Source organism: Microcebus murinus, chromosome 5 (assembly GCF_040939455.1).
Source record: "Microcebus murinus isolate Inina chromosome 5, M.murinus_Inina_mat1.0, whole genome shotgun sequence".
Taxonomy (NCBI): domain Eukaryota; kingdom Metazoa; phylum Chordata; class Mammalia; order Primates; family Cheirogaleidae; genus Microcebus; species Microcebus murinus.
Genome location: NC_134108.1, coordinates 82459564 through 82485378, shown reverse-complemented (window position 1 = coordinate 82485378; position 25815 = coordinate 82459564). Strand labels below are relative to the sequence as shown.

The window sequence follows — 25815 nt, the reverse complement described above, 5'->3', positions numbered from 1 at the left end:
TAGTTCAAAGCCTCAAGTTTTATACTAAGTTTCTTTATTGTCTTTTACTTTGTGGTGATAATTTTTTTTTCCCTCAGTCAGTAGTTGAAGACTGGAGGAGCCAATGATTTAAGTTTGTTTCTCAACTTTTTTCAGTTTTGCCATTCTCAATCTGATATGTATTCATGCAGTAGAATACAAATAATATAGAGGACAGAGATAAATAATAATTGAGCGACAGTTTAAAGACTAAAATAAATGAAAGCTCTATTGGCAAATAAGTTATCATTTATATACTGGGGTATGTAAAAATGAATTTAAATGATTCAGTGGGAAATAGTAGTCTAGAATTCAGAGGATATGTATTCATGTTCAGTCCCAATCCTTAATTAAGAATATATTACTTAGGCAACTTATTCATCTTCTCTTTTCCTCAATTTTCCCATTTATAAATTGGAGCCAGTATTCATTATACTTCCATAGCACAGGATTGGTACATGACTAATATTAGATGGAAGTATCTTGAAAAGTGTAAAACTTGATATAAAAGGAAGGATATTTATCATGATTTATATGAAGGTTTTAGTTTAAAATTAAGGGATTTTTGGAAGAAGTAGATCAAATAAACTAAGGATATTATGGTCATTTTTCAGATTTACATCCTTAATCATAGACTCAAAAATATTCTTCTTTGGGGTTTGTACCAGGGACAAGTACTTACATACAAGTTTGTGTCAGTCCTTGGGACTGAGCAGTATTACACTGAGGTCACCCTACATTTGACAAATGCATTCCTGTGAGCCCAGAGCCCCCTACAGGGATGCTGCTGCAAGCTGTAGTTTCCAGGTGCATTTGCATACTCTTACAGACTCTAAAAACAGAGAAACAATCACCCAGGAATAGAACCTTAGAAACACAGCTGGACCCAATTATCTCTATTATCGAGCAAGAGGTTTAGTCTCCTGTGAACCTGAAATTTTGATCCTCAGCATCTAAGAGAGCTGAGCCAGAGGGCCCTCCCTCTGGTGAAGACAGTGAGTGGGGAAGAGGCTAAACATTTGCTGGAACTTGGGTCCAAGGTCCCTGATCATCTCTGCATGAGGATGCTATAATTTGACACTCAAATGCTACCTCATTAACCTATCCTAAAATTAATTTCAATTTGATCTTCTTAACCTTCTAGTCTGCTGTATGGCAATTGTATTTGGTTTTTTGTCATTTTAGATTTTGAACATAATTTCAGAGATCATTCAGTTCTTAAGTTAAAAGATTTTTAAAATTAATTGTGCCTTTATTAATCTTGGCTTGCTTTATTTTTTACTATTTAATATTTTTTCTCATTTAAACTTTAACTTATTAGTGAGTTTTTTCTTCTTTTCCATACCATGACCATTTGCTTATATTTTGAATTCTAATTTTTAAATATTATATTGCATTTTGATATATTATATTGCATATATAATAATTAAATTGCATTTCTTCCTTTGCAGTTTATTTTAAAATGGCAAGTAGGAAACATAGATTTTTGCTCTTCAACATATACCCAAAGTGAGAGGTTGGACTCTTGTACATTTCAGTCCTCTATTCTGAAAGAGTCTTTCCAGATCCCTGGGTAACTCCCAACTCAAGGCAAATTCCAACTCTCCAACTTTGCCACCACTAAATGAAAGAACTTTAAAGCCAGGGCTCAGAATTTTTCTCCCTTCAACTCCTCCCTGCATATGACTTAATCAATCAGCAATATTCATCCCAGAACAGTTGCTGAAATGACAGTTTTATTATTAAAATATTCACAACCTTATGGATGGGTACATAATCTAATTTGTGGTTATTGTTATCTAACCTATTCTAAATTGTTAACAGTTATTGGTCAAGATGTGAAAATCAACTGAAAAACAATACTTTTATTAAAATGTATTACAGAATTTAATTTGGCCCCTGAGAAGACAGTTTTTTTCTTCTAGGTGAGCACAATTGCAATTCCAAATATTAAATATAGGGCAGGAGTAAGTTCATATAAAAAAGTAACCCCCAGGAATCTAACAATTTAATCTTTGCAGTTTTAACTCTTCTGATTCCAGACAATCTGGTAATTTGTGACATTGCCAACATGAAACATTAATTGTACCCAATGTGACATTTGTGTGTAAGGAAGCACATTACATGACAGTTAGACAGGTTGATCTCTCAGCATGCTCCCAGCTTCAAAACACAGCCTTATTGTTCTGGCTTCTTAGTCACCTTTGTAGAATGGCTCATAAAGTAATAGCCACTTGGAGTTTTTAAATTAAAAACTAACATTAAGAAAAAATCCAACTGCAAGTGCTTATGATGGAAATGAAGAGAAATTAAAAAGGTCTAAGAATATATTAATCTTGATGTGGCTACATATTATAGAAGAAACTATATATTCTAGTGCAGGGTTTATCACATGGTATTCCATGAATAATTAAAACAAAAAAGAGGGGAGGAGATTCTATTTCAAATAAATTTGGGAGGCAAAGTTTTAAACAAAGTTCATTTAATGCAGTACCCCCTGCATCACGTCTAAAATAGCATTGCAAATTCAACATCATAAAAAATAGAAATTTTGATTTTTAGGGCTGTGTACACACAAATCTGTTTGGACACTAGTCTAACATAGTTCGATAAAAGTAGCCATTTTTTTTTTTTTACCTATTTGATTAAGCCAAAAACCTAAAAGTCAACCTTGATTCTCTGCTTTTCTGTACCCTACCATGAAGTTGTCAACTCTATATGCAGAAAATATCACAAATTCATCCATTTCTTTCTATGCCTGCTGATGCCAACATAATCCACTCCACCATCAGCTCTTTCTAGACTATGATATATTCCCCTAATATCTCACAGTACCCATTCTTGCCTCATCCCATCCATTCTTCACACAACAGCACAATTAAGTTTTAAAATGTGAATTGCATCTTATAATTTCTCTAATTTAAAATTCTTCCATAGCTTCACATCTACCCTGGTCACGTGGCCTACAGGGCCCCATAAAATCTGGCTTGTGTGTGCTGTCTGAACCCATCTCCTGCCTCTTCCCCCTTTCCATGATCCTGCAAGCCCCAGCCTTCTCTCTGTTCCTGAACACACAGAGCTTTCCTGATCTCAAGACTTTGCACTTGTGTGGAGCTTTCCACACATGCTCACATTGCTGGCTCCTTCTGGTGATTCAGGCTCAGCTCCAATACCACCTTCTCGGAGAGGCCTGGCAGAGCATTCCGTCTTTTTCACGCTGTCTTCATAACATCTCTAACTGCAAGGCTCTTGTTTATTCATCTGTTTACTTGTTTATCATCTGTTTCCACCACAGCCCCCCAGACTGTATGGACATGAGAGCAGAGCTCAGTCAGTCTTTCTCGCCACAGTTCCCCCACGTCCTCCTGGAGCAGTGCCAGTCACAGACCAAAATCTCCGTAAATCTTTACTTCTGAGTGTGTTATGAGACTCTAGCAACTTATCAGGGAACTCTTTTCTGAAGGAATGCCGAGATGTGAGTCATATTTCAATAGGAACACAGTTTTAGAAAGAAAGCTTTAAGGTATTTTCAAATTCATAGGTTTCCTGTGACCCTGAGAAGTCCTTCTTAGAAATGTTGGAAGTCAGTGTACACATAGCACAGGCACCCGGTGAGGAGAGGCATTGTTTGTGTCTGTTGTCTCATACTGACCCAGGTGGAAAGCCAGGCCTGCATCAGTTTCCTCACCACAGTGGCTCCCAGTTAAACATCAGATAAAAAGAAAGAAGTTTTCCCTTCACCTCTTGGAGAACCTAGATGAGTGGTCATAAAAAAAGAAATATATCATATGAAAAATATCTTTTATTTTTATTTTTATAATGAAAATAGCTTATTATTTTTAATATTATAAACTATAGCCCTCAAAATAATTTTAAAAAAATACTTAAAGAAGCCCAGCAGTCTGGTAATTGCATGTGTTTGATTTTTTTTTTTTTTTTGCTATTTTGTTTTTCAGAATATTACAGGGGTACAGATGTTTTGGTTATACGGATTGCTTTTGTACTGTTTGAGTCAAAGTTATAAGTGTGCCCATCACCCAGATAGTGTACATTGTACTTGTTGGATATTATTTCACTCTTCCCCTTCTCCCCGCTCCCACCTGCATGATTTCCGTTGAGTTTTACTTCTATCTGTGCCCATGAGTGCTGGTTGGTTAGTCCCAATTTAATAGTGAGTACATGTAGTGTTTGTTTTTCCATTGTTGTGACACTAATGGCTTTTATTTTTAAGTTTCTCAACATTTATCCCTAAAAGATAATGTAGACATGCTATTTGAAAATGTTTAAATGTTCAAAACAGAACTCTTAATTGCTTCCTCTCCAAAGTCTTCCTGTCCTCCATTTGTTCTCATTCAATAAAATGACACTACAATTTCCTGAGATATTTTGGGCTTAGGTCCCTATAAAAACATAATAATTGATGATTAAAAAAAATTTCCAGAATATCATACTGGAAAGAAAAAAAAACTAAAATAAAATAATATCTCATATTTGCAACTAAAAGAAATTCTTTTCTATATACATCATGTCTGTCATCTAGTCCTTTAAGTTAAATTCACATATCCCACTCCTTTCCAACTCCTCAGTTCTCTATTTTCTCAGTGACTTGCATTTGACACACTAAAGAAATGTTGAGCTTTTCCTTTTTTGTTTCTTACATCCAATGAGTTACTTTGTCAAGTAATTCTTTCATAACAGTGCAGTTAATGTTCAATAAAAGGATCTTTCAGTTCTCACTGTAAATATAAAAGAACAAAAAATCTCCACTTGATAAATCTTCAATTTCATCTTTTTCCTGTAACTGACTTTATAAACAAAACTTTTCACATGTAAAATACATATTTTGTTGGTGTTTGTAGTGCTGTTGAACCTCAAATTGTCCTTCAAATTTCTAATATCAACCCTTCTTGAACTTTAGCCAAAACATAGAATATGTATATTGTCAGTAAGGATTGCACAGCTAATATTAAAATATGTGAATTTAAGGTCTTTAAATATTTCTTTTCTTTTCTTTTTTTTTTTTTTTTAACTAATGGTGATGCAGTCTTCTTTCAGTAAAAGCCTGATGAGCAAAACACTTCACCGATATTCTCATTCTTCCTAATATCTTTTCAGCAAGGTCTTTTCTCATTCCTCATAGAAATAAAACCCTCTGCCAAATTTTCTTCTCTCTGATTTCCGCATTTGACTTGCTCATTCTCGACTCCACTTCTTAGCTAGAAAGATGTATCTTCCCTTTGCCGGTGAGTATACACACCTATTGCATTCATAATAAATCATTCTCAAAATTTGCCTCAAACCAGAGTACTGGAGGACATCACATATTCCTTTTTGCTAGTTACGTAGCACTAAGATTAGGTTGGCATCACCTAATTTACCTTTGTTAACATGTTGTTTCCTGAATGTTCTCAATAATGTACATTCTTTTGCCAAATAGATTGTAAGGTGCAGGGCATGAATCTGTTTTTATAAGCCCTTCTCAAAACGCTTGGGATAGTAAGAGTTCATAATGCAAGCTTAATAAGTGTTATCTTTGAAAAGCAAAAGTCTAAAATGAAAAATGCATTCATCTTTAAAGCCAAAATAGAGGAGAAATAGGTAATTTATAATGTCTTATTGATTCACTAGAATTTTCTCTTTTGTCTGGCAAACGAAGTACATTGCCAATAAGATTGTATCAGATACTTTTAATAAAGTGAGATGCTAAAATTACATGAATGGGATGATTAAATTGGCATTTTGTGATTTTTAATCTCACAAAGGGTTTATTAAGTATAGCTAGATACCTATTAAGCAACTTTCTTTTTGATAGCTACATGCCAGGATTGAAATTAGATTGAAAATACTTACTCATATTCTGCCAAGCTTTCTTGTTTGTTTAGATGAATTTTGAATTTTCACAGCAATATCAGCTTAGGTCAGTTGGAACTTTGGATTGGTAGTGAATTCTTTTACCTATGATCAAATTGACTAAGAACCATGGAATGATATTGGAAGAAGAAGACAGCCATATACTAGTACATTTATAACATTTATATGTTAGTTGATGCATTCTAATCTGGAAAATATTTTTGGTTGAATCCTTTGCTCATTTCTATTTTGTGGCATATGGGATTATGCCTTTGTCAGTGCTCTCTCCTTTGTCTAAAATGCCCAAATCTCACCATTCTAGATCTAATATAATTACTCCTCAAGTAGATGTGATCTATCCTCTGAAAGCCTAAACACCTCATTGTCATGTTAAGATATTATTGTCCTTAAACTTCTATTTATTTATTTGCATGCATAATGTCTAAATTATGAGATTTTTGAGGTTGGAATTTATATTCTTTATTTTTCTATCCTCTTGTTAACACCTGTCAGTGTCTGATAACTAATAGATGCTCAGAAATCATTTGAATGAATGAATAAATAAGTAAATCTCAATTTGAATATCCCAAAGACAAGTCAAGTTCAATAGTCAATATTACATTCCAATCATCATAAACCAGATATCTGGGAGTCACTGGGATCCTCTCTTCTTTAGCTCTCATGGCCAATCTGTCAGGAGTTCCTCTCACCGTTCCTTCTTAGTAGCTTTCTGATCTCTCTAGGACATTGCAACAGCACTTCCTCAGCATCTGAGCTCAGACCCTCCCCAACCTCTCCTGTAATTCTTCCTCCACCCTGCACCAGATGTGATCATAGAATTCCCCATTTAAATCCTTCAAAGTCTTCTTAAACATAACACAGCTGATGAAAGTCTTGTAAAATCTGGCCTCTTCCTGTTTATCAACCTCCTCTACTACCTTTCTCCACCCAGCTCTCTAGATTGCATTCACAATGACCTTCACCCAGATCCTGGAAATGCCCATGTTTCTTCTGCAAGGAGCTTTGTGTATATCCCTCTGCATGAAACATACTTTAATCCTAAGTATTTTCTCCTTATTGTTCAGGGCTTGCCTGAAACCTCAGTTTGTCAAGGAAGACTGCCTGAACCTTCCAAACCTTTATCTGACTGTGTCCTGGAATTATCCTTTGCAACACTTTTATATAATTGATTTATTTAGCATGTTATTCATTTTTATTTCTAGAGGTTCCTTTTCTAAAATATGAGCTCTATAAGGTATTGGTCAGTATTGATTTTATTCACTGCCATATATATCCATCTTGTGGCCCAAGACCTTATATTTTTGAGTGATAAATAAATATTTTTGAAGAAACAAGTGAATAAAAAGATATTCTGGATGCATAAAAGGAAATATAAATGGAAAATAAGGTGATAATTGTTTGGAGTAAGTTCTCATGCCAATGTGACCTTCCATTGCCCTCCGTCTGAGTCCATTGATTGGAATTAATTTTCAAGGGTAGTTTTTCCATGTGCTTCATGTACAACCTTCCCTGTTGGAAGGTTTCCTTACACTGTCTCTTTCTGTTTTGGCAGTCGATGGACAGTGGCAGGAGTGGAGTTCGTGGAGCCAATGCTCAGTGACGTGCTCCAATGGGACCCAGCAGAGAAGCCGACAGTGCACTGCAGCTGCTCATGGGGGTTCCGAATGCAGAGGCCCCTGGGCAGAAAGCAGAGAGTGCTATAACCCCGAGTGCACAGGTGAGGCCAGATTCCTGCACATCAATGGCACCCGCCACTTATAAAATGTGACAGAACCATGCCAGGTAGTCATGGAATAATAAGATAATAATTATGTACTTCTTAGAGATGAAGCCAATTATACCAGAGCTTATTCTACTGTATGCCATGCTAATAAAGTAATAAAATTTAGGAGATTCTGAGATTAAATACCAATAGAGTTGATGAAGTTTAACACTAAACTCTGAACTGGCATTTTTTACAAGTAAGGTTTAATGTCCATTTAAAGACTCTGACATGCTTAAATAAACTTGTGTTAATCACAGTGCTCTATATTTGACCAGTAAGTTAAATATTTGAATAAAGTTTATTCATGGTGGAAGATTAATAAAAATTGAAAAGACAGTAATGCCCTCAGATTTTGAAATTCCTAAAGCAGTATGCAGGAGACTACTGCTACTGACTATGCCACATTTCTTTCAGCCAATGGTCAGTGGAATCAGTGGGGTCATTGGAGTGGTTGTTCCAAGTCCTGTGATGGTGGCTGGGAAAGGCGAATGAGGACCTGTCAGGGTGCTGCGATAACTGGGCAGCAATGTGAAGGAACAGGCGAAGAAGTGAGAAGATGTAGTGAGCAGCGATGCCCTGGTGAGAATGAACTGAAATTATCCCAATGCAAATATTTTGTAAGCCCCCCCCAAAAAAATTCAAAATATTATCATTAATTAAAGGCAATACTTCCTCAATGAAAGATTGCCAAGAATAGATGGAAATTTACTTGTTTTTATAACATATGGGACATTCTCTGTTTATGTGTCATAGAATAGTCATATTGGTTTTTAAGTTTTTTGTTGAAAAATGAGATTGAAAAATATGATAATACTGAGGTAGCCTTATCGAAGAGTACAAGACTGGATATAGTTTAAATTAATGAAGGGTATAGTTTTTTCAATATTTTATGAAATATTTGTTTATTGAGAACACAAAACAAGTTGTCTTAGATGATATATAATATATATTAGAAATATAAAGATGTGTTAGATAGCTAAGTGAGAAGATAAAGACATGGTGTTAACAATCAGGCATTTTTAAGTTCTATTGCTAATTATTCTCACCTTGATGGTTGACCTTGAGTATTTTCATTTACTTGCCCTTGCCCCATTTTCCAATTAAAAATATAAATTCCTACGAGGAACACATTTTTAAATGAAGTCATAAAGTCTTATTTACTAATGAAAGAATGGAAGTGCTGCTACATAAAAAAAAATTGTATATGAGCATAGGAAATAATTAAAAGTCAGAAATTGCCCAAATTATGGAGAACATATTTTAAGAGATCATGTAGAACAAAGACTCCATCCTAATCATGTGTACATTCCATAAAATATTATTGACACACTGAGTACTTAATAAATAAGTGAAAATCAGGATTTAGAATGATAATATAAAATAAGTATACTAAAGAGGTGATAGGATAGAATTTCAAAACTTTACAGTGTGATATAGAGGAAAGTGTTGAACTTAGAGAATTTGAAGACTCAGTTAGAATCCTCTTGCTACTAGTAACTGCAGCTCTTTGTGGGCAAACTAGTTGATCTCTCTGCTGTCTATTTCCTGGGGATACAGTAGGTGCAGCTGGTTCCAAGATCTTTGAGGTTCCTTTTCAGCTCAGAAAGCTATGAATTTCTGTATCTGTCTAACGTGACCACTTCAATCTAGAAAACCCAAAGTACTCTAAGAGACATCCAGAAATCAAAGCTTTGTATTTCTCCATAGTTAGAATTCTAACAATTTCTCACAGTTCGCTAAGGATCCCAACAGAACTGGATTTTAAGAGTAACAATAGGTCAGGGTGTTTTTTAGAGCTTAAAAATGATCTAAAATTAATTTTATTAATTTTTAAGGCTATCTAAATTTAATATGGTAAAAAGTAACCAGCATGCAGAATTGTGAAGAGAAGGGTATCTGTACAGATTAGCACTGTGAAATTCCTCCTGCAGTACATTAGAATTCAGAAGTATGAAACAAAAACATTTATTTTGCCTAGAAAGAAATTTCATAGAATAGTAAGCATGATTAAATAAGACCCTTTTACTATTTGAAGTAACTTAAACCAGTCTGAGCATAGCAAGGTTCTTAACCAGTCCTTTAAAACTGTCTTTTTTCTGCAGATGTAAAGGTAAGGTAATACCACTGCAATCAAATTTACAAAGATTGCCACCTGCTGTTTGGAAAACATTTTACAAATCTATTTACAAGAAAGATAGTATACATTGTTTGCTAGGTTCATTTGCTGGCTTTCATGATTTAAGGCATGTTGAAAAATTATCACATAAAACTGAAAGAAAAAATTATATAACACTATACATTTTTTGGTATTATTAACTTTTTACTTTTTTTATTTTATTTTTTTACTTTTTTCAATAATATGATTTGAAGGGAACCACAAATAAGTATACAAAAATCACTTTCATAATTAAAGGGAATTCTTGAATCAGCTACATGATTTATAAATTAGTGCTTATACAAGGACAACAAAATATATGCCACATCATATCATCCCCAAATTATTTTATCAAGAGAGCTGGATTTACAAACAACTGTTTTTCATAGTGAACATGCTTTCAAATCCACTTAGTTTTCTCTCTGTGTTCGATAAATATTACTTTTATGATTACACATGAGTATAGTGTTCCTATATTCAGGCATGATGTTATTTACACATTTACAATATAAATTGAGAAGACTTTCAAATTACCATAACTTTTACTAAGGCATCTTTCTCTTTTTGTCAATAACAAAACCTCAACAAATGTATTTTTAAAAAACATAAGTTTTTTTTAGTATTATTTTTAGTGCTGTTCATTCTTAATTTTTCTGCAGATTGCTGGAAACAACTTCTATTTATTTTTATGCTTCACTTAATTTGTATGCAAAACAAATTAATCAAGTTTGCCAAGAGACTCTCTGTTGTCAGAAAGAAGAAATATAATATACACACATCTTTGTCTGAATAGTTAATGACAATAATGATTAATCATCTGGATTTAATCAGAAGCTGTTATGATGTCCACTAAAAATGGAAAAAGAATATTTTCCTATCAAGATTAGGATATTTCTTTATTGGTAAATAGATATTTTAAAGTATTAAAAATGGCATTATCGAGCACAAATATGATATTTCTTTTCTAATCATAAAAAAATTTGTAGGATTGAAAAAATTATTTAAAAAAATACTTCTAGTTGGGAAACGGAAAAAGTACAGGGGAGATGATTAAGTGGCCCAATTTTTAAATTGGTCAAACACACCAAATAATGATTTAATTTATCTTATCTCATTGTATACCCTTAGGCTCTGAGGGTTAAAAATGATAGGACGATAACAGCTCCCCTGATTTTGTTATATTGCTACAACGAGAAACATAATATTTTTAGAGATTATATTTTGTGTGATTTTTTTCCCCAATATTTTCCTAGCTAATATTATTCAGAAAGCCAGTGTTTCTGCTGGATTGGCCTAAGTTAATTTTCTGGCTGCCTGGGGACCTGCTTGCTCTGTTCCCAGGGGACGGGCTTGCTATTTCTATAGCTCCGGTTCTATGATCCATTACTCTTCAGTCATTAACTGCTAAGTTGGAATGCACCATTTACAAGCAAAAATTGCACTTAGCATGTACATAAAACTTCCTTCTTGGAACCACAATTGTCTTGTTTGCAAATGGTGAGTGAAGCTTGCAGGTTGAATGTGTTGAAAAAACTTGTGAAGTAAGATAACTATATCATACATGTATACAGTAATAGCAACTTAGACCAGAGATGTAGCAATTATTGTGATATTTCTCTCCAAATATTCATTCCAAAGGAGGGCAGCAGTAATGTTGATAATGTAAAACTTGTCTTGAACACAGTAATGCATTTGGATTAGAGTTTGGAGCCCTGTAATGCAGTGAATGTGAGCCCCCAACCCTGCACCCCGCCTCCCACTCTGTTTAGAAGAAATGTCATTCTGGGACTGTTCTTTATTTCCCTAAGGTTGTTCTCCAACAGTATTATGTCTTCTCTGGAGACCAAGATATTATTCATTTGGTTTCTGAGTAATTTTTAACTTATCTTCAGTAGTAAGAAGGAATGATAAAATTTGTTTACTTTGCACACCTATCTTCTTTGAGTGCCTCTCCTTCCTGTCCAAAATAGTCCTTCTCAAACTTCAGTGTACCTAGGAATCACCCAGAGAGCTTCTTAAAACACAGATTTTTGAGCCCCAGACCCTCTAACATTTCTGTTTCAGTAGGTCTAGGGTGTGCCTGTTAATTTGCATATTTACATTTCTTTTTTGGGGTTGGGGGGTGACAAGGGCTAGCTCTGGTGCCCAGGGTAGAGTACAGTGGTGTCATCATTGCTCACTGCCACCTCAAACTTTTGGATTCAAGTGATCCTCCTGCCTCAGCCTCCTGAATATCTAGGACTACAGGCTACAATTTATAATTTTTCTATTTTTTGTAGAGACGTTAGAAGTTAGACAGTAGAAGTTGCATGTCTAAGAAGCTCTCAGCTGATGGTGATGATGCTGGTCTACAGATTGCTTTACTGGCCTATAGTAATAATAATAATAATAATGTGATAAAATTAACAAAGATGCAGAATAGTCCACTACCTCTTCTCCATTGGTGAAAGTTAAAATATCGCCTCCACCAGATTGCAAAATTTGATTCTATTCATGTCTTTTGTAAATAATGAGAGATTGTTTCTGGAATCGATTGATAGTGAAAATACAGACAATTCATTTTGAGTGTCTCTTGCCAACTGGTGTTTCTTTTTCTTTTCTTTTCTTTTCTTTTTTTTTTTTTTTTGGAGACAGAGTCTCGCTCTGTTGCTCAGGTTAGAGTGTTGTAGGCATCAGCTTAGCTCACTACAACTTCCAACTCCTGGGCTCAAGCAATCCTCCTGTCTCAGCCTCCTGAGGATTTGGGACTTCAGGCATGCGGCACCATGCCCAGCTAATTATTTTTTTATATATTTTTACTTATTTGGCTAATTTATTTCTATTTTAGTAGAGACGGTGTCTTGCTCTTGCTCAGACTGGTCTTGAACTCCTGACCTGGAGCTATCCTCCCACCTTGGCCTCCCAGAGTGCTAGGATTACACTGCACCCAGCCGCCAACTCAGATGTCAACCAAAATAAGATCTCTTTACAGAAGTCACTAAGAAAAAAATAGGGTTATTAACTAGTTGTTGTGCACAAAGAAAGATGACTTAGTCATCCAACTCTCAGTCTTCCAATCTCCATTTCTCCTGTTCCAAGGAGAGCAGAAGAAACAACTTGTGTATCATTTGAACACGTTTGATATAAAGCTAAGCATTGCCAAGACACCGATCTTCAGTGGTCATGCCATCGCCATCTCCAGCAACTCTCTTTCTGAGCAGGCATGTACTTTCCCTGTCTCTTATCCTCCTGGGCTCTTAGCTACTATATACATATATAGGGATATGATATTTGGTGTGGGGGTGATGTCAGGGAGGAAGATGAGGTCTTAGCTCACATTGACCTATTTTCTTTTCAGGCTCCAGTTGGTGGAATGGGGAATTAATCACTACTGGTACAAATATTTTGCCTTTGTTAGAGACAAATTTAGCTAGTTTAATAAATTGGACTGTTCTAAATTGTATGGACCACTCCATTTTAAGGCTAAATGTAATCACAATTAGAAACACAAATATTTGTAGAATTTGCATTTCTTTTCTAAAGAGAAAAAACTCATACTACTCCATAATAAAATATTTACATACAAGTTTATACCTACTTTACCTTTTTCATTACAAACCACGAGGTCAGTTAATCACAAACAGTACTTTCATAGCTATTGGAATTTCCAATATTTTCTGCTAACAGCTGTTATCTGTATATCCTACAGAGAATTATGTTATTATCTGTTAAGTTCTTTAAAGGGTTAAAGCAAGTGTTTTCACTGAATATTTTTAGCCATAGCAAATAATGCCACACTTAAATGTTCTCACCAGTTGTTCACCTAACACTAGCCACTGAGTTTAATGTTGACAGTAGGTGGCACCAGGTATTGAATTCTTTCATCTTAAATGTTCTATTTGTTCTTGCCAAGTCACTTCAGATAAATTCTCAAAAGTAGGGAGTAAATCAGAATTTAAAGATACCATACAGGTGAGAGACCACTTCTTCTTAATAAATATCTAAAAGAACATCTAATCCTCTCAAAAAGCATGAATTATATTATCTATTCCACTCCTTAGTTTTGCAGTGAAGCAGCTGAATTTTATGGGCAGAATTAAGGAGGAACCACTGAGGTCTCAAAGAATCAATGTGTATACCGGATAGTACCACTGTGTATACAACATGTATACCAGATGTCCATTATTCAAACTGGTTGCTATGGAGATAATTATTGTCATAATTTGCCTTAGCAGATTGAGCATCAGAAGAGACTTTGAGAAAAGTCTCTGGCACAGCAGAAACTTAAAAAGCAATTTGTTGTAATCTTATATTACCCTACCTTGTCTAATTTATAAATATTTAGCAACATGCTGATCATCCTCAAACTGAAAAGAAAATTCAAGCAACATTTTTAACTTTTTAAAAATTTCTTTCTTTTATTCCACATTGTTATTATACTAAAAATAAACCCCAAGGACCATTTAACAATTATATTAAATCAAGAAAAGTAATTTTTAAAAAAAATAGTATTAATTTTAAAAATTTAATTTTGACCTCAATGTTTACCAAGATATTAAACATGAATGTTAGTCTTGACATTTCCCATCTCCACTTATTTTTCTTCCTTGTGTATTCCGACATTTGAATGACCTGAATGACCTGATCTGCTCCAGTCCCCTCTGCTTCTCTTTTATCACTCTAATCTCTCATCAATTCTCACCTCTGGGAGGAACGCCCAGCTGTCTTTATCTATGCCTAATCACCCACAAATACCTGATACACCTTTCTACTCTGGGAATCAATCCAGACTTTATGTGACCAGGGGAGTTTTTCTCTCTCTGACCAACAAGTCCTTGGTGTCATCTGGAGTAATTCTGCATTCTAGCAATCCCTTTCCTAGCGATAGGTTTCACTTCCCTCATGTTTCTGTCCTCAATGGCCCTGCTTTTTCTTTTCCTGCCACCACCACTAGTGAGGGAGGAGCAGTGTAGCACAAAGAGCCAAAGAGCGGGAAATGTAGAGTCCAACAAAGTACGGATTTGAGCCTCAGTGTCTGCATATATAAAATGGGGACAATAATATGTGCCACAGGAGATTGTTTCAAGGATGAAATGATTCAATACTATAGATTAGGATAATTAAATGGCAGTTCATGCACTCTTTGTCTGTTTCCCATATTATAGCAACACCCACCTTCTCTAATCTCTTCTATACTGATTTATCTGATTATTCTCCCTTCTTCATGGCCTTGGGCACGTGACTCACTTGCTCAAAACACTTCTGTAATTTTTCTTTACTTGTCCAATTCAATGCCTACCAGGATCTCTGAGATTCTAGTATTCCTATCGGCTTCACTAACTTTCACTGTTATCTCGCTCTACTCATTTATAAATTTATATCATTATAATGTCTATTTGTTTATAGATAATAGAATCAAATAGATGCAGTCTCTGGTTCCTGTATACAGGGGTGCATGTTCTCCCCTTTACCTGTTGTTTGCACTGTCAATCACTTGGACTATCCCTGCTGCCCCTCCCCCACCATCTTCACCTGTTCATATGGGAGCCTCTTGGTAGCCCATCCATTAAAAGCTGTCCCTCCCTTAGTAATCTTCTTCCTCCCACAATCTCATGAATGCACCTTCTTCTTTGAACCCCTATAAATCTGACTGACCTTAGGCTAGGTACCTGTCTTAATCTCCTCATATTTAAAATGAGAGTAATAATTCTGTCCACTTCATAGGGTTATTATGAGAATTTGATCATTAAAATAATGTACTTAGAAGAAAAACTTGTAGTGATATGATGTAAATATTGCTGGTATAATTCTATGTTGTTTCAGCTTAAGACAGATTAAAAACCATTTTCTATATGAGGAATGTTGTTATGAAACACACTTCATAAACACTCCTCTCTCTCCCTCAGACCTTAGCAGCAACATCGATTCTTCACATGAGTAGGTTCCACCTTGGAAATCAGAGCTGTAAGTCATGTGAGCACAGAGACTGGATCTGTGTTATTTACCCATGCATCCTCTAGCAAAGGGAATTCCCAGAACAGAAGAATTCATAAATTGCCAGCAAGTGAAATTTGAAATGTGGAATCTCGAGCAGTGCGTGTTCTTTTTTTCTATCAGCTCTACATTTTGGAATCAATTTCTCTTTAATGCCGAAATTCTAGCATGTAGGATGTAAACTCATTTTCCACATCAAATTGATTAAAGCTCTGTATAATTTCTGCTATTTTTAAGAGACAGAAAATCAGTTGGAATAGACAGATTAATAGCTAATCACTAAGTAATTGCTACCTTGTTTTAAGGGAGCATGCTAACTACATACTTGTGACTTCAAGTACAGTTGTATCTTAACAAGGGATTTTCGTTATATATGTTTGCATTAGTGTTAACAAATTGATCTTTGAGCTGGTGAACAGAGTTGCTATTCCTTTTTTGCTAAAGCATTTAAAAAATCAAGAGTCCTTCATATTGCTGCACAACAATATGTTTTTATTTTAAGTATAGCAAGTAGCCTGAGCTAAATATTCATTTTCTAATTTACAAAATACACATAGGCAGCATTAAACAGGAAAAAAAAATAACACAAATTTCTACCTTTTTTCTACCTTGAGCTTTGATTCCATATATCAATTGACCTTTTGATAATACCTAGATGTGCTCAGATATCTCAAACTCAAAACTCTTTTCAGTATCTCCTCTCCCAAGCCATCTTCTTTTCATGTGTCATAGTTCAGGGTATAGCACACTAGACATTCTTCCTGGAAACCTGAGTTCTGTCTTTCATTTCTATCTCTTCCCCACCTCTTACATCCAGATAGCCACAGAACTGAGCCCATTCTACCTCCCAAACAACTTTTGAATCTGTCCACTTCCTGTGATTGTCTCTTCCCCAGTTACGCCATTTGGATTGTCACAGGCCTCCCTGTCTTCACGCTCACTTTCCTTCAATCTTTTCTTCAAAGTGCAGGTATAGCATTTTAAAAACTACAATACATTTCCCTTGCCCTTAAGATAAATTCAAACTCCTTGCTTACCTCGTCATTTATCACCCCTTCGCCCTTCTAAAACTACCCACCTTTACTCACCCCCAGCTTTACACTCTATCCATTTGGAAATTTTCCCCAGTTTCTTGGATATACCCAGTTCTCTTTGCCCCCCCAGATCTTCCCACATGTAGGTCCCATGGCACACTTTTCCCTTCCTCATTGGCAAACTTCTGTTCCTTTAAACCTCAACTTGCCTCTCTTCTGGAAATCTTCCCCCTGACTCACTCTCCCCTAAAATACTCCTAGAGTAGCCAGGGCTTCCTAGATCAGAATGGGCATTCTACTGGACTGTAAGTTCTCATATAATTGCCTTTCTGACCATCTGGGAGTTGAGAGATGCTACTATTCATGTTTATCCTTTTCATGTGCACTATTTAACATGGTAATTGGGACATTATAAATGCTCAGTAAATATTTGTTGAATGAATGAATTCCATAAAGGACATTGAGAGAAACCAGAAAAATCCCTATTACCTGGGACTCCATAAACCTAAAATGGCAAAAAATAGTTATTTTAGTGTCTAAGGTGTTTTGCTTTTGTTTTGAGCATAAGTGGACTTATTTTCTGAACTAACATTTTTAAAGATATGATCTTCAAAGACTACTAAGTCACCTTTGATGAAATATTTAAAGCATCTGTGGGATTTCATGTTACTAATAAAAAGCTAAAAATCCTGGACCTGTTTGCAACTTTGAATAATCTATGATTGCTCTGCCATCTTTCTTTATTTATCATTTGTGTACTGAGTTTCTGTCTCCGAAAAGCACCATGACTCTAACTAAGGCTTTATAAATCCACTGCGGAGCAAAACATACATTTTGTTGACCTTTCTAGGTTTAAAAAATTATTGGGTTTTGTTTTGTTTAATTTGTAGGTAAACCAAACTGACAGTCACTAAGCAAATGGGATTCAGTAATTGAGTGCTATGGTTAGAGAAAGGAGAATTACCATTTAACCAGCTTGGTCCTTAACCAGTTAGGATGTATGTAGGACACATCGGGGGATTCTAAACAGGGTCCCCTAGGCTCTCACTAAGTCAGATATAGTCCTCCAAGGCTAACTTTAATCATGACACGATACTCTGGAAATCTCTTTTGAGTAATTTTTAGGATAAGTACAGTAGCTAACCTCTCTGTCTTTCTGCTCCTTAGTGGACATGAATATCTACTGCCAGACCATTTAGGACCCCCCACATCCACCCCCGACATTAAAGACATGAGCCGTGCAGACAGATTTGAGGAGGAGGAGGAGGAGGAGGAGGAGGGATTTCCCAGGCTGAAAGAACAGCCTGGAGTGCTGAAGTAGGTAGCCAGAGGATGCAGTCAGAGCAGACAGGGTGGGAGCTGAGCTAACTGAGGCTAGTTTTATCATTAAACATCCTACCTAACATGAAAAGAGGGCTTTTAATTTTCCCCTAAGTAGTGTTTCTTTTGTGAAAAGCAAGCATTGATCCATATTTCCCATAGTTACTACTTCTATCCACAGTGATTTTGAACCCATCAGTTTCAGCAGCCGCCACAGTAAACGTGTCACCCTGTTGGCCCACCAGTGCCATCTAGTGGTGAATGTTTGCAATAACCAGCTCTTCTGACTACGCAGTTGACCGTGGAGGAGGGGCACGGAGGAAGGGAGCGTACCTTGCCCGAATAACACAGAATGTGAGCAGTTTTCTGATAAACTGCAGGGAAACGAAGTTCAGGGTACAAATTGCTTCTTCACTGCTTTATGTCAAGACTAAATCAGGAAATACTAGAAGCTTTAGCAACAGGCTTTATGAAATGTATTTCAAATTTCATCAATGGAACTGAAGAAAATTTGAATTTGAAAGCATTGAACACCAAAAAGAGAGTACAAGTGAAGCGAAAGTGAAAGATTATAAATGAAGAGATCATGAGGAAGATAATGAGCAGAAGAGGGGGGTATAGATGGAACTAAAAGGATAATCAAGTGTGATTGTAATGTTAGATTAACCATTGCTCTCTCGTTATTAAAAATTGAATAATCATTATATATAGGATTCAATTATGTAATAAAGTATTCATGATGTATTTTGTGAACTTTAACATTATTCTAATTTTTCTTTTTAATATTCTATAATAGTTTTTGTTAACATTTACAGAAACATGGTTATCATTTATTGTAGCTTGTCCAATATGGTAACTATTTAAATTTATATAAATTAAAGTTAAATAGAATTTAAAATTCAATTCTTGCTTGTACTAGCCGCATTTCAAAAACTTAATAGCCATAGCACAGCAATTGCCTAGCAGTCACCATACTGAACAGTGCATTTTGCATCATTACAGAAAGTTCTATTGGACAGCACAGGTCTATTATGTTGCTTCCTCAGTAAAAGTGATTTATTTAACAAAAATGTTTTGGATACCCTCTATATGCTTGATGCCATGGGAATTCATTACAGTAGATTAAAAGGAATAAAACAAAACATGGTTAATCTCCTAAAAAGCAACATTTGGGCATTGGAGAATTTCACACATATAAACAAGTATTTTCAATCCATTGTGAGAAGAATTATAATATATGTATATTCAATCACTGAAGTATTAAAAAAGGCTTGGAGAATATATCATTTAAACTGTGTTTTAAAGATAAATAGGAAATTTACTCCAAAAATGAGGGGAGAGAGCATTTTAAGTAGAACATATAATTTTTGCAAAGACAGAGAGGTATGAGCATTTGGAGGATGACAATTAATTCCACGCAGCTGATGACTAGAAGAGTAAACATGAGCCGTGATTGGAATGCCAGGTTAGGGCTTACTAGAAGGATCTTTTCCTCTTACTGAGTATAGTTATCTTTATCCTGTCAATTCTGGAGAAGCATGGAAGGGTTTTAAGCAGCAAATTATGGGATTAAAGTTCATTTTATAGATTACTCTGTTGATGTGGCATGAAAATTGGATTAAAGAGGCAGATGCAGGAGAATAGCAGCACTTTAGACCCAGTGATTCAGCACAGAAAGCAGGCATCATCCTTGACCGCCTCATCTCCTTTCTTGCCCACATCATTCTATCTACCTCCTAAATTTACGTTGTGGCCACCAGTTTTCCTCATTTTTAGTCCAACCATCCTACTTAAAGCCACTGTGGTTTCAGGGCTGAAGTACTGCATTGCCCTCCTCTATGGTTTTATCCACATATTCTACCTACTGAAGGCAAACTCATCTTCTTAAAATTAAAAATCAAATCATATCAGTTCTTCATTTAGAACTCTTTGGTGGCTACTCATGCTGCCCTGCTGCAGGCTCTAATCTCAGCCTAGCTCTTCAGGCCATCGAGCCACACTCCTCCTTACTCTTCTCCTTCCAGCCCCGCTGGCCTCTATTCCCCAAACTCTTCCCTGCTTCAAGAACTTTGCACACTGTTCCCTCCACCTGGGGCACTTATTGCACTTCCCATCGCCAGGCTCAATGAAATGTCACTTCCTCCAGGACGACTTTCTTGATTCTTCAGATTATAGATTGAAACACCCCACACCAGGTAGTTACTGTTGGCAGTGCTTATCATAATTGTACTCAAGTGATTGTGTGTTTAATTTTCGACCTCTGCCTCCGTCCTTTGACTGAGAGAACCAGGACGCAGAGACTGTTTTTCTCATGCACCACTAGTTCTCTCTAAAACAGGGCCTACCACGTGTTAAGTAAATGCATGAATGAACTAATGAAGTTGTTTCCCTAATGTAAATGGGCCAGGATGAATGCTTAAATAAGTGGTGGAAGTAAAAGCAAATGTTTTTGAAAGTTAAGAAGAAGAGAAAGATGAGTAGGAGATGGATCTGATGGTTTTAGTTACTGGGACAAGACTGTGGTATTATTCATAGAGTTAGGAAATATGACAAGAGGAAATAATCAGCATTATGGAGAAAAATTATGGGAGCAGAAGTGTGAGAAGCTTGACTTTGAGATTTCTGTGGAATAGCCAAGTGAAAAATGCTACTCAGCAGTTGGGTATGTCAGTCTAAAACTCAAGAAAGACATCCGAACTGAAGAAACATGTACCATCAGCCTTCCACATCCATGGGTTCCACAACTGTGGATTCACCCAACCACAAATTAAAAATATGCAGAAAAAAATTGTTCCTGTATTGAACATGTACAGACTTTTTTCTTGTAATTATTCAATAAACAATACAGTATAATAACAATTTACATTTACATTGGATCAGATATTCCAAATAATCTCGGGATGATTTAAAGTATAGCTGTCCCTTGGTATACTCAGATAATTGATTCCAGGACCTTCAAGTAAAAAAAAAATTCTGGACATATTCGAGTCCCACAATCAGCCCTGTGGAACCTGTATATAGGACAAGGACAAGTCACCCATATGTGTACATGGTTTTGTATCCCATGAAAACTGTATTTTCGATCAACATTTGAAAAAAAAGTTGCATGTAAGTGGACCCATGCAGTTCAAACCTGTGTTGCTCAAGAGTAAGATGTATATGGGAGGATGTGTGTAAGTTATATGCGTATCCAAATTTCATACATTTTATAATAGAGACTTCAGTATCTATAGACTTGGTATCCTTGGGAGGCCCTGGAACCAATGCCCCGGGGATATCGAAGGATGACTGTGCATGTTTCTAATACATAGCTGGAGGTAAAGATGATGTGTCCAGCCACGACTGCAGTATTGTAAGCAAAAGTGTGGGGATCAGAAACCAACTGAACATATCCTTAGTGTGGCTGCAACATTTCCTAACTTTTCCTCTTTTTCACTGCTTCCCCTTCATTGACATTAATCTGGGAACCACTGTTTTCACAAGGTGACTTCCCTCACCACTGTCTGGTATCTGGGCTTTACTTTTTTCCTGACACTGTTGCCCTCCCTCTCATGAGACCCTTCTATGGGCTTCCATGGCCACCTGGTGGGAGCCTGGATGGGGCAGCAATGCTGGGAGTACATGCTTCCCACAGGGTGGGGGACAGACACAACAGGCAGTGAAGAGGCCCCCAGCTTGCTAACATGTGCACCCAGTGTGGGAATGGGTGGTTACGGGGGGTTGGGCTAGTGTTGGTTGCTGTGCCCCTTAATTATTTCTCTGTTGTTCCTGCTGTTAAGATATTGGGGAAAGGAGTCCTGCACAGAGGCTGTCCCCAATCTCACTAGAGTTGTACATTTTGGGGGATATATATTTTTTTAATCTATGGTATATAATGACTCCAATCCTATTCATCACCACTATTCCCAGGCCAGACTCAGTGACAAATCTAGTTTTTGTGTCCCAGGCCATGCTAACCTTAGCCCAGTGTACCTGGCCCTATTTAACGGCCCAGGTACTTTCGTGAGGCCAAAATGACATGGCTTGGCTTCCAAGGCAAAGAGGCTGGGGCCCCCTGGCAAGGTGGCTCGTTCCCACTCAGTGTGCCCCACCATAACATTACATAACTTTAATGTAATCTAATGAGTTTATAAATTCTAAAGTAGAATTGGTATCAGTGAAGTGATGATTATTATGGATTAAATATTACATTATTCTCAAAGGAAGATATTTCTCCCAGGAAGTCACAGGCATATATTTAGTTAGGTGCTTCTTATTTTCTAGGTCCTCATTTATTTATCATCAAGTTATTAAGCTAATCATATATTCATGCATTTATTTATTCAATTTTGAGCAACTTCTGTGTACCTGACACATCATCAGGTGCAAGTGACACCAAGATGAGAAGACCTAAACAAGATCCCTGGCAATTAGTGAAAACAAACAGAAGAAAATATAAATGGGAATGCTGTGTGAAAAGCACAACAGTAGATGTGTCTAGAGAAGGGACTAATATTCTTTCATATAGGAGCAAGTTGTCAGTTTTGACACAGTAGAGATAGACCTCAAGCTTTCACAATTCTTTTGTATTTCATTATAATATTTCTGTTATACATCTGTTATTCCTGAAATTTGTTCTAACTTTATTGCTCAATAATGAAATTGAAATTTTGAAAATAATAAGATAAAATGATCAAATCAGCTTATTTTTATATAATGTAGCATGACTGGCATAATCACTCTTAGTTGAAGAAATAAAAAGTTACATATTTTTGCCCTTTATGTTATTTATTCATAACATTTACAGTTGATAATTCTAATATGGCTTTTCGCTTATTGGAAATCACTTTATTGTATAACATGCTAAAACATCATATATATTGGAAATATTTTTGATTGATATTCTTGAATGTGTTTAATTTATAGGCAAATCCAAATGATTTTTATGAAAAGCCTCCACAGTAAGCAGTTTAAAATGAAACTATGATTCTGTGAATATGTTGTAGATAATAAATGAAACCTGGTGGTTTCTTTTTTATTTTTATGTCACTAACATTTCAGTAAACAATGTACTTTAAAGAAAACGAAAGAACTCTGCAGTTAGAGATATGCATTTGAGGACTGTTTATTACCAGTATTTAAGAGAAAACACTACTGACATTCAAGTCCCTCTGTTTTAAATTGCAGCACCTTATGAAATATGCCCAGAGGATTATCTGATGTCGATGGTGTGGAAAAGAACTCCAGCAGGCGACTTGGCATTCAATCAATGTCCCCTGAATGCCACAGGTACAGTAGGTTGACCCACCCAAACCCAAATGTTCACTATCCAAGAGCAGCATGCTGTGATTGCTTCTGAAGTCATGCTTTTGTCCTTTATCCATAAATAAATCTGCCCACTAAGCAATTAATGAAATAATTTTAGTAAAGTGCTTCATATTTGGAGCCAATGAAGAGACCTAGCCTATGAAGAAAATATTGCTGATGCAATGGTTTCTCTGTGTGACTAATATGCATTATAAAAATATTCAAAATAATGATTTCATGTGCATGTTTTTTAAAGCAAAAAAAAAAAAATACAAACTCAATTTCAGCCTGCCTCCTAGTTCTGTGATGCCTTTAAGCATCCCTGTTATAAAGCTTCTCTCTGTTCTTTGTGACATGCAGGCACCACTAGCAGACGCTGCTCTCTCAGTCTTCATGGAGTGGCCTTCTGGGAACAGCCGAGCTTTGCAAGATGCATATCAAATGAGTACAGACACTTGCAGCATTCAGTAGGTGCAAAGCCAGCTTTAGTACTTGCTCTGTTTATTTTTTGCTAATAATCACTGTTTGAGAATTTAACCTTCTGCTGTACAATCAAACCAGTAGAATCTCTGAAAAAAATGCTTGAAGGAAAAAAGGGATGTGACAGAAAGCTAATTTTTATAAGTCAGTACTAAATTGTTTGGTTCCTAAGGCTTGCGTTTTTATGGATCCTGCTATTTAAATGAAAGAATTCCTTGTCTAATGGGGGAAAGGCTTAAGAAAAATCTGTTATTCAGTTTTAGCTATAAAAATTAAACTTTGTATCATGATTGGCTCAAGCCTATGTTAAATTGTACAGAGGACATTTCAGAATACCATGCATTTTAAAATTCGTTAACTTTTCAGTAGTTGGAAAATGATAAAGCCGTGCCTCTTAGGTTTCAAATTTCTCACTGCTGTTTGAGATTAAGACATTGGAAAAAAAAATGACAGTGGTATTGCACCAGAGAAATGTAATTACTCCAAAAGATTACATGGGCCAAATTTTCCAAAAATGGCCCTTCTTTTTCCCATTCATCATTGAATTATTCACAGAGTATGATGTATGAATATTTTGAATGCAATTATATTTTGCATGATATTTTTAAATCCAAGTCTTTGTCATCATCAGAGACTATTGTCATTCCATCCTGGCAGTCATGAGTGCCTCCATACATGAATAAACATTGTGGTGTGTGGAACAAAATATAAGCAGAAGCCAACTGGAAAGTTGAACCTTGGCAGGAATGATGTTTACTTAAGAGCCTTTATGCTTTGTTGTGTTTATGTTTTTTTTTTTTTTTACTGTTATTACTGTCACTCTAAAATTTACATAATTTTTTTTAATCTGAAGAATATTCTTGCTTGTGGATGGAGAAGTAGCTTTGATAATAACAAGCTTTATCAATTAATGGAATTAGTATTTATTATCAGAAAAACTAAAAAATGCATTTTTAAAAATTTGAAAGCCAAATGCTGTCTAATATGTTTACATAGTAAATCAACAATTGTATTGATCATTATTTAACTACATAGTGCCTTGTTTCTGTCATATATGTCTATACATACAGTCGATCCTTGAACAATGTGGGGTTCAGGGGTGCTGACCACCAGCACAGTCAAAAATCCACACATAAATTTGACTCTCCAAAAATGCAACTACTAATAGCCTACTGTTGACTGGAAGCCTTACTGATAAGATAAATAGTCAGTTAACACATATTTTCTATGTGATCGGTATTATATACTGTATTCTTACAATAAAGTAAGCTAAAGAAAAGAAAAGATTATTAAGAAAGTCATAAAAGAAAATATATTTACTATTCATGCCATGGAAGTAGATGATCTTAAAGGTCTTCATCCTTGCTGTTCTGACATAGTGTAGGTTGAAGAAGAGGAGTTAGAACATGGGCGGTTGGTCTTAACTGACTCAAGGTGGCAGAAGCAGAAGAAGACCTGCATATTAAGTGGACCTGCACGGTTGAAACTTGTGTTGTTCAAGGGTCAACTTTACAAGGTGTCCCAAGAGTCTCGATATAAAGGAAAAATTTTGTAAAATTTCATAATGAACATTTTATGAAGAAAGTTACATTTAGCTACAATATTCCATTTTCCCTATGTATGGCAACTTTTGGGACACCCTGTATATTTATATGTATTAATATATCAGTAATTGATAACTATTTTGCTACATAAAGCCTTATATTTGTTGCAAATATACACAGTGTAGACAAATACATACATATATTTATATACTTGTAATATAAACATAAAATTTAATATTCATGGATTATATAAAGGTAAGACTATGATACAAATATAAAGTTTTATATTTATTTTATATGGGCATTACTACCTCAGTTTGCATAGAAAGACATTGAAGATCTGCAGGGGACCAATCCATTTAAGTGAGG

The 25815-nt window shown here is 35.7% G+C and overlaps 1 protein-coding gene and 1 long non-coding RNA gene across 3 annotated transcripts in view; one reads left to right on the top strand and one right to left on the bottom strand.

Moving 5' to 3' along the window:
* Nucleotides 1–25295, bottom strand: part of LOC142870964 (uncharacterized) — a 152729-nt gene extending 127434 nt beyond the window's left edge. Inside the window, exon 1 of the long non-coding RNA XR_012919307.1 lies at nucleotides 25223–25295. This is a non-coding gene — a long non-coding RNA (uncharacterized LOC142870964). The remainder of the gene's footprint in view (nucleotides 1–25222) is intronic.
* Nucleotides 1–25815, top strand: part of ADGRB3 (adhesion G protein-coupled receptor B3) — a 682014-nt gene that overhangs the window by 271498 nt on the left and 384701 nt on the right. For both annotated transcript variants that reach the window (XM_012752559.2, XM_012752558.3), the window contains 4 exons: nucleotides 7442–7606; nucleotides 8069–8233; nucleotides 23303–23404; nucleotides 23783–23889. In XM_012752559.2, the coding sequence (XP_012608013.2) occupies nucleotides 7442–7606; nucleotides 8069–8233; nucleotides 23303–23404; nucleotides 23783–23889 (539 nt within the window). The remainder of the gene's footprint in view (nucleotides 1–7441; nucleotides 7607–8068; nucleotides 8234–23302; nucleotides 23405–23782; nucleotides 23890–25815) is intronic.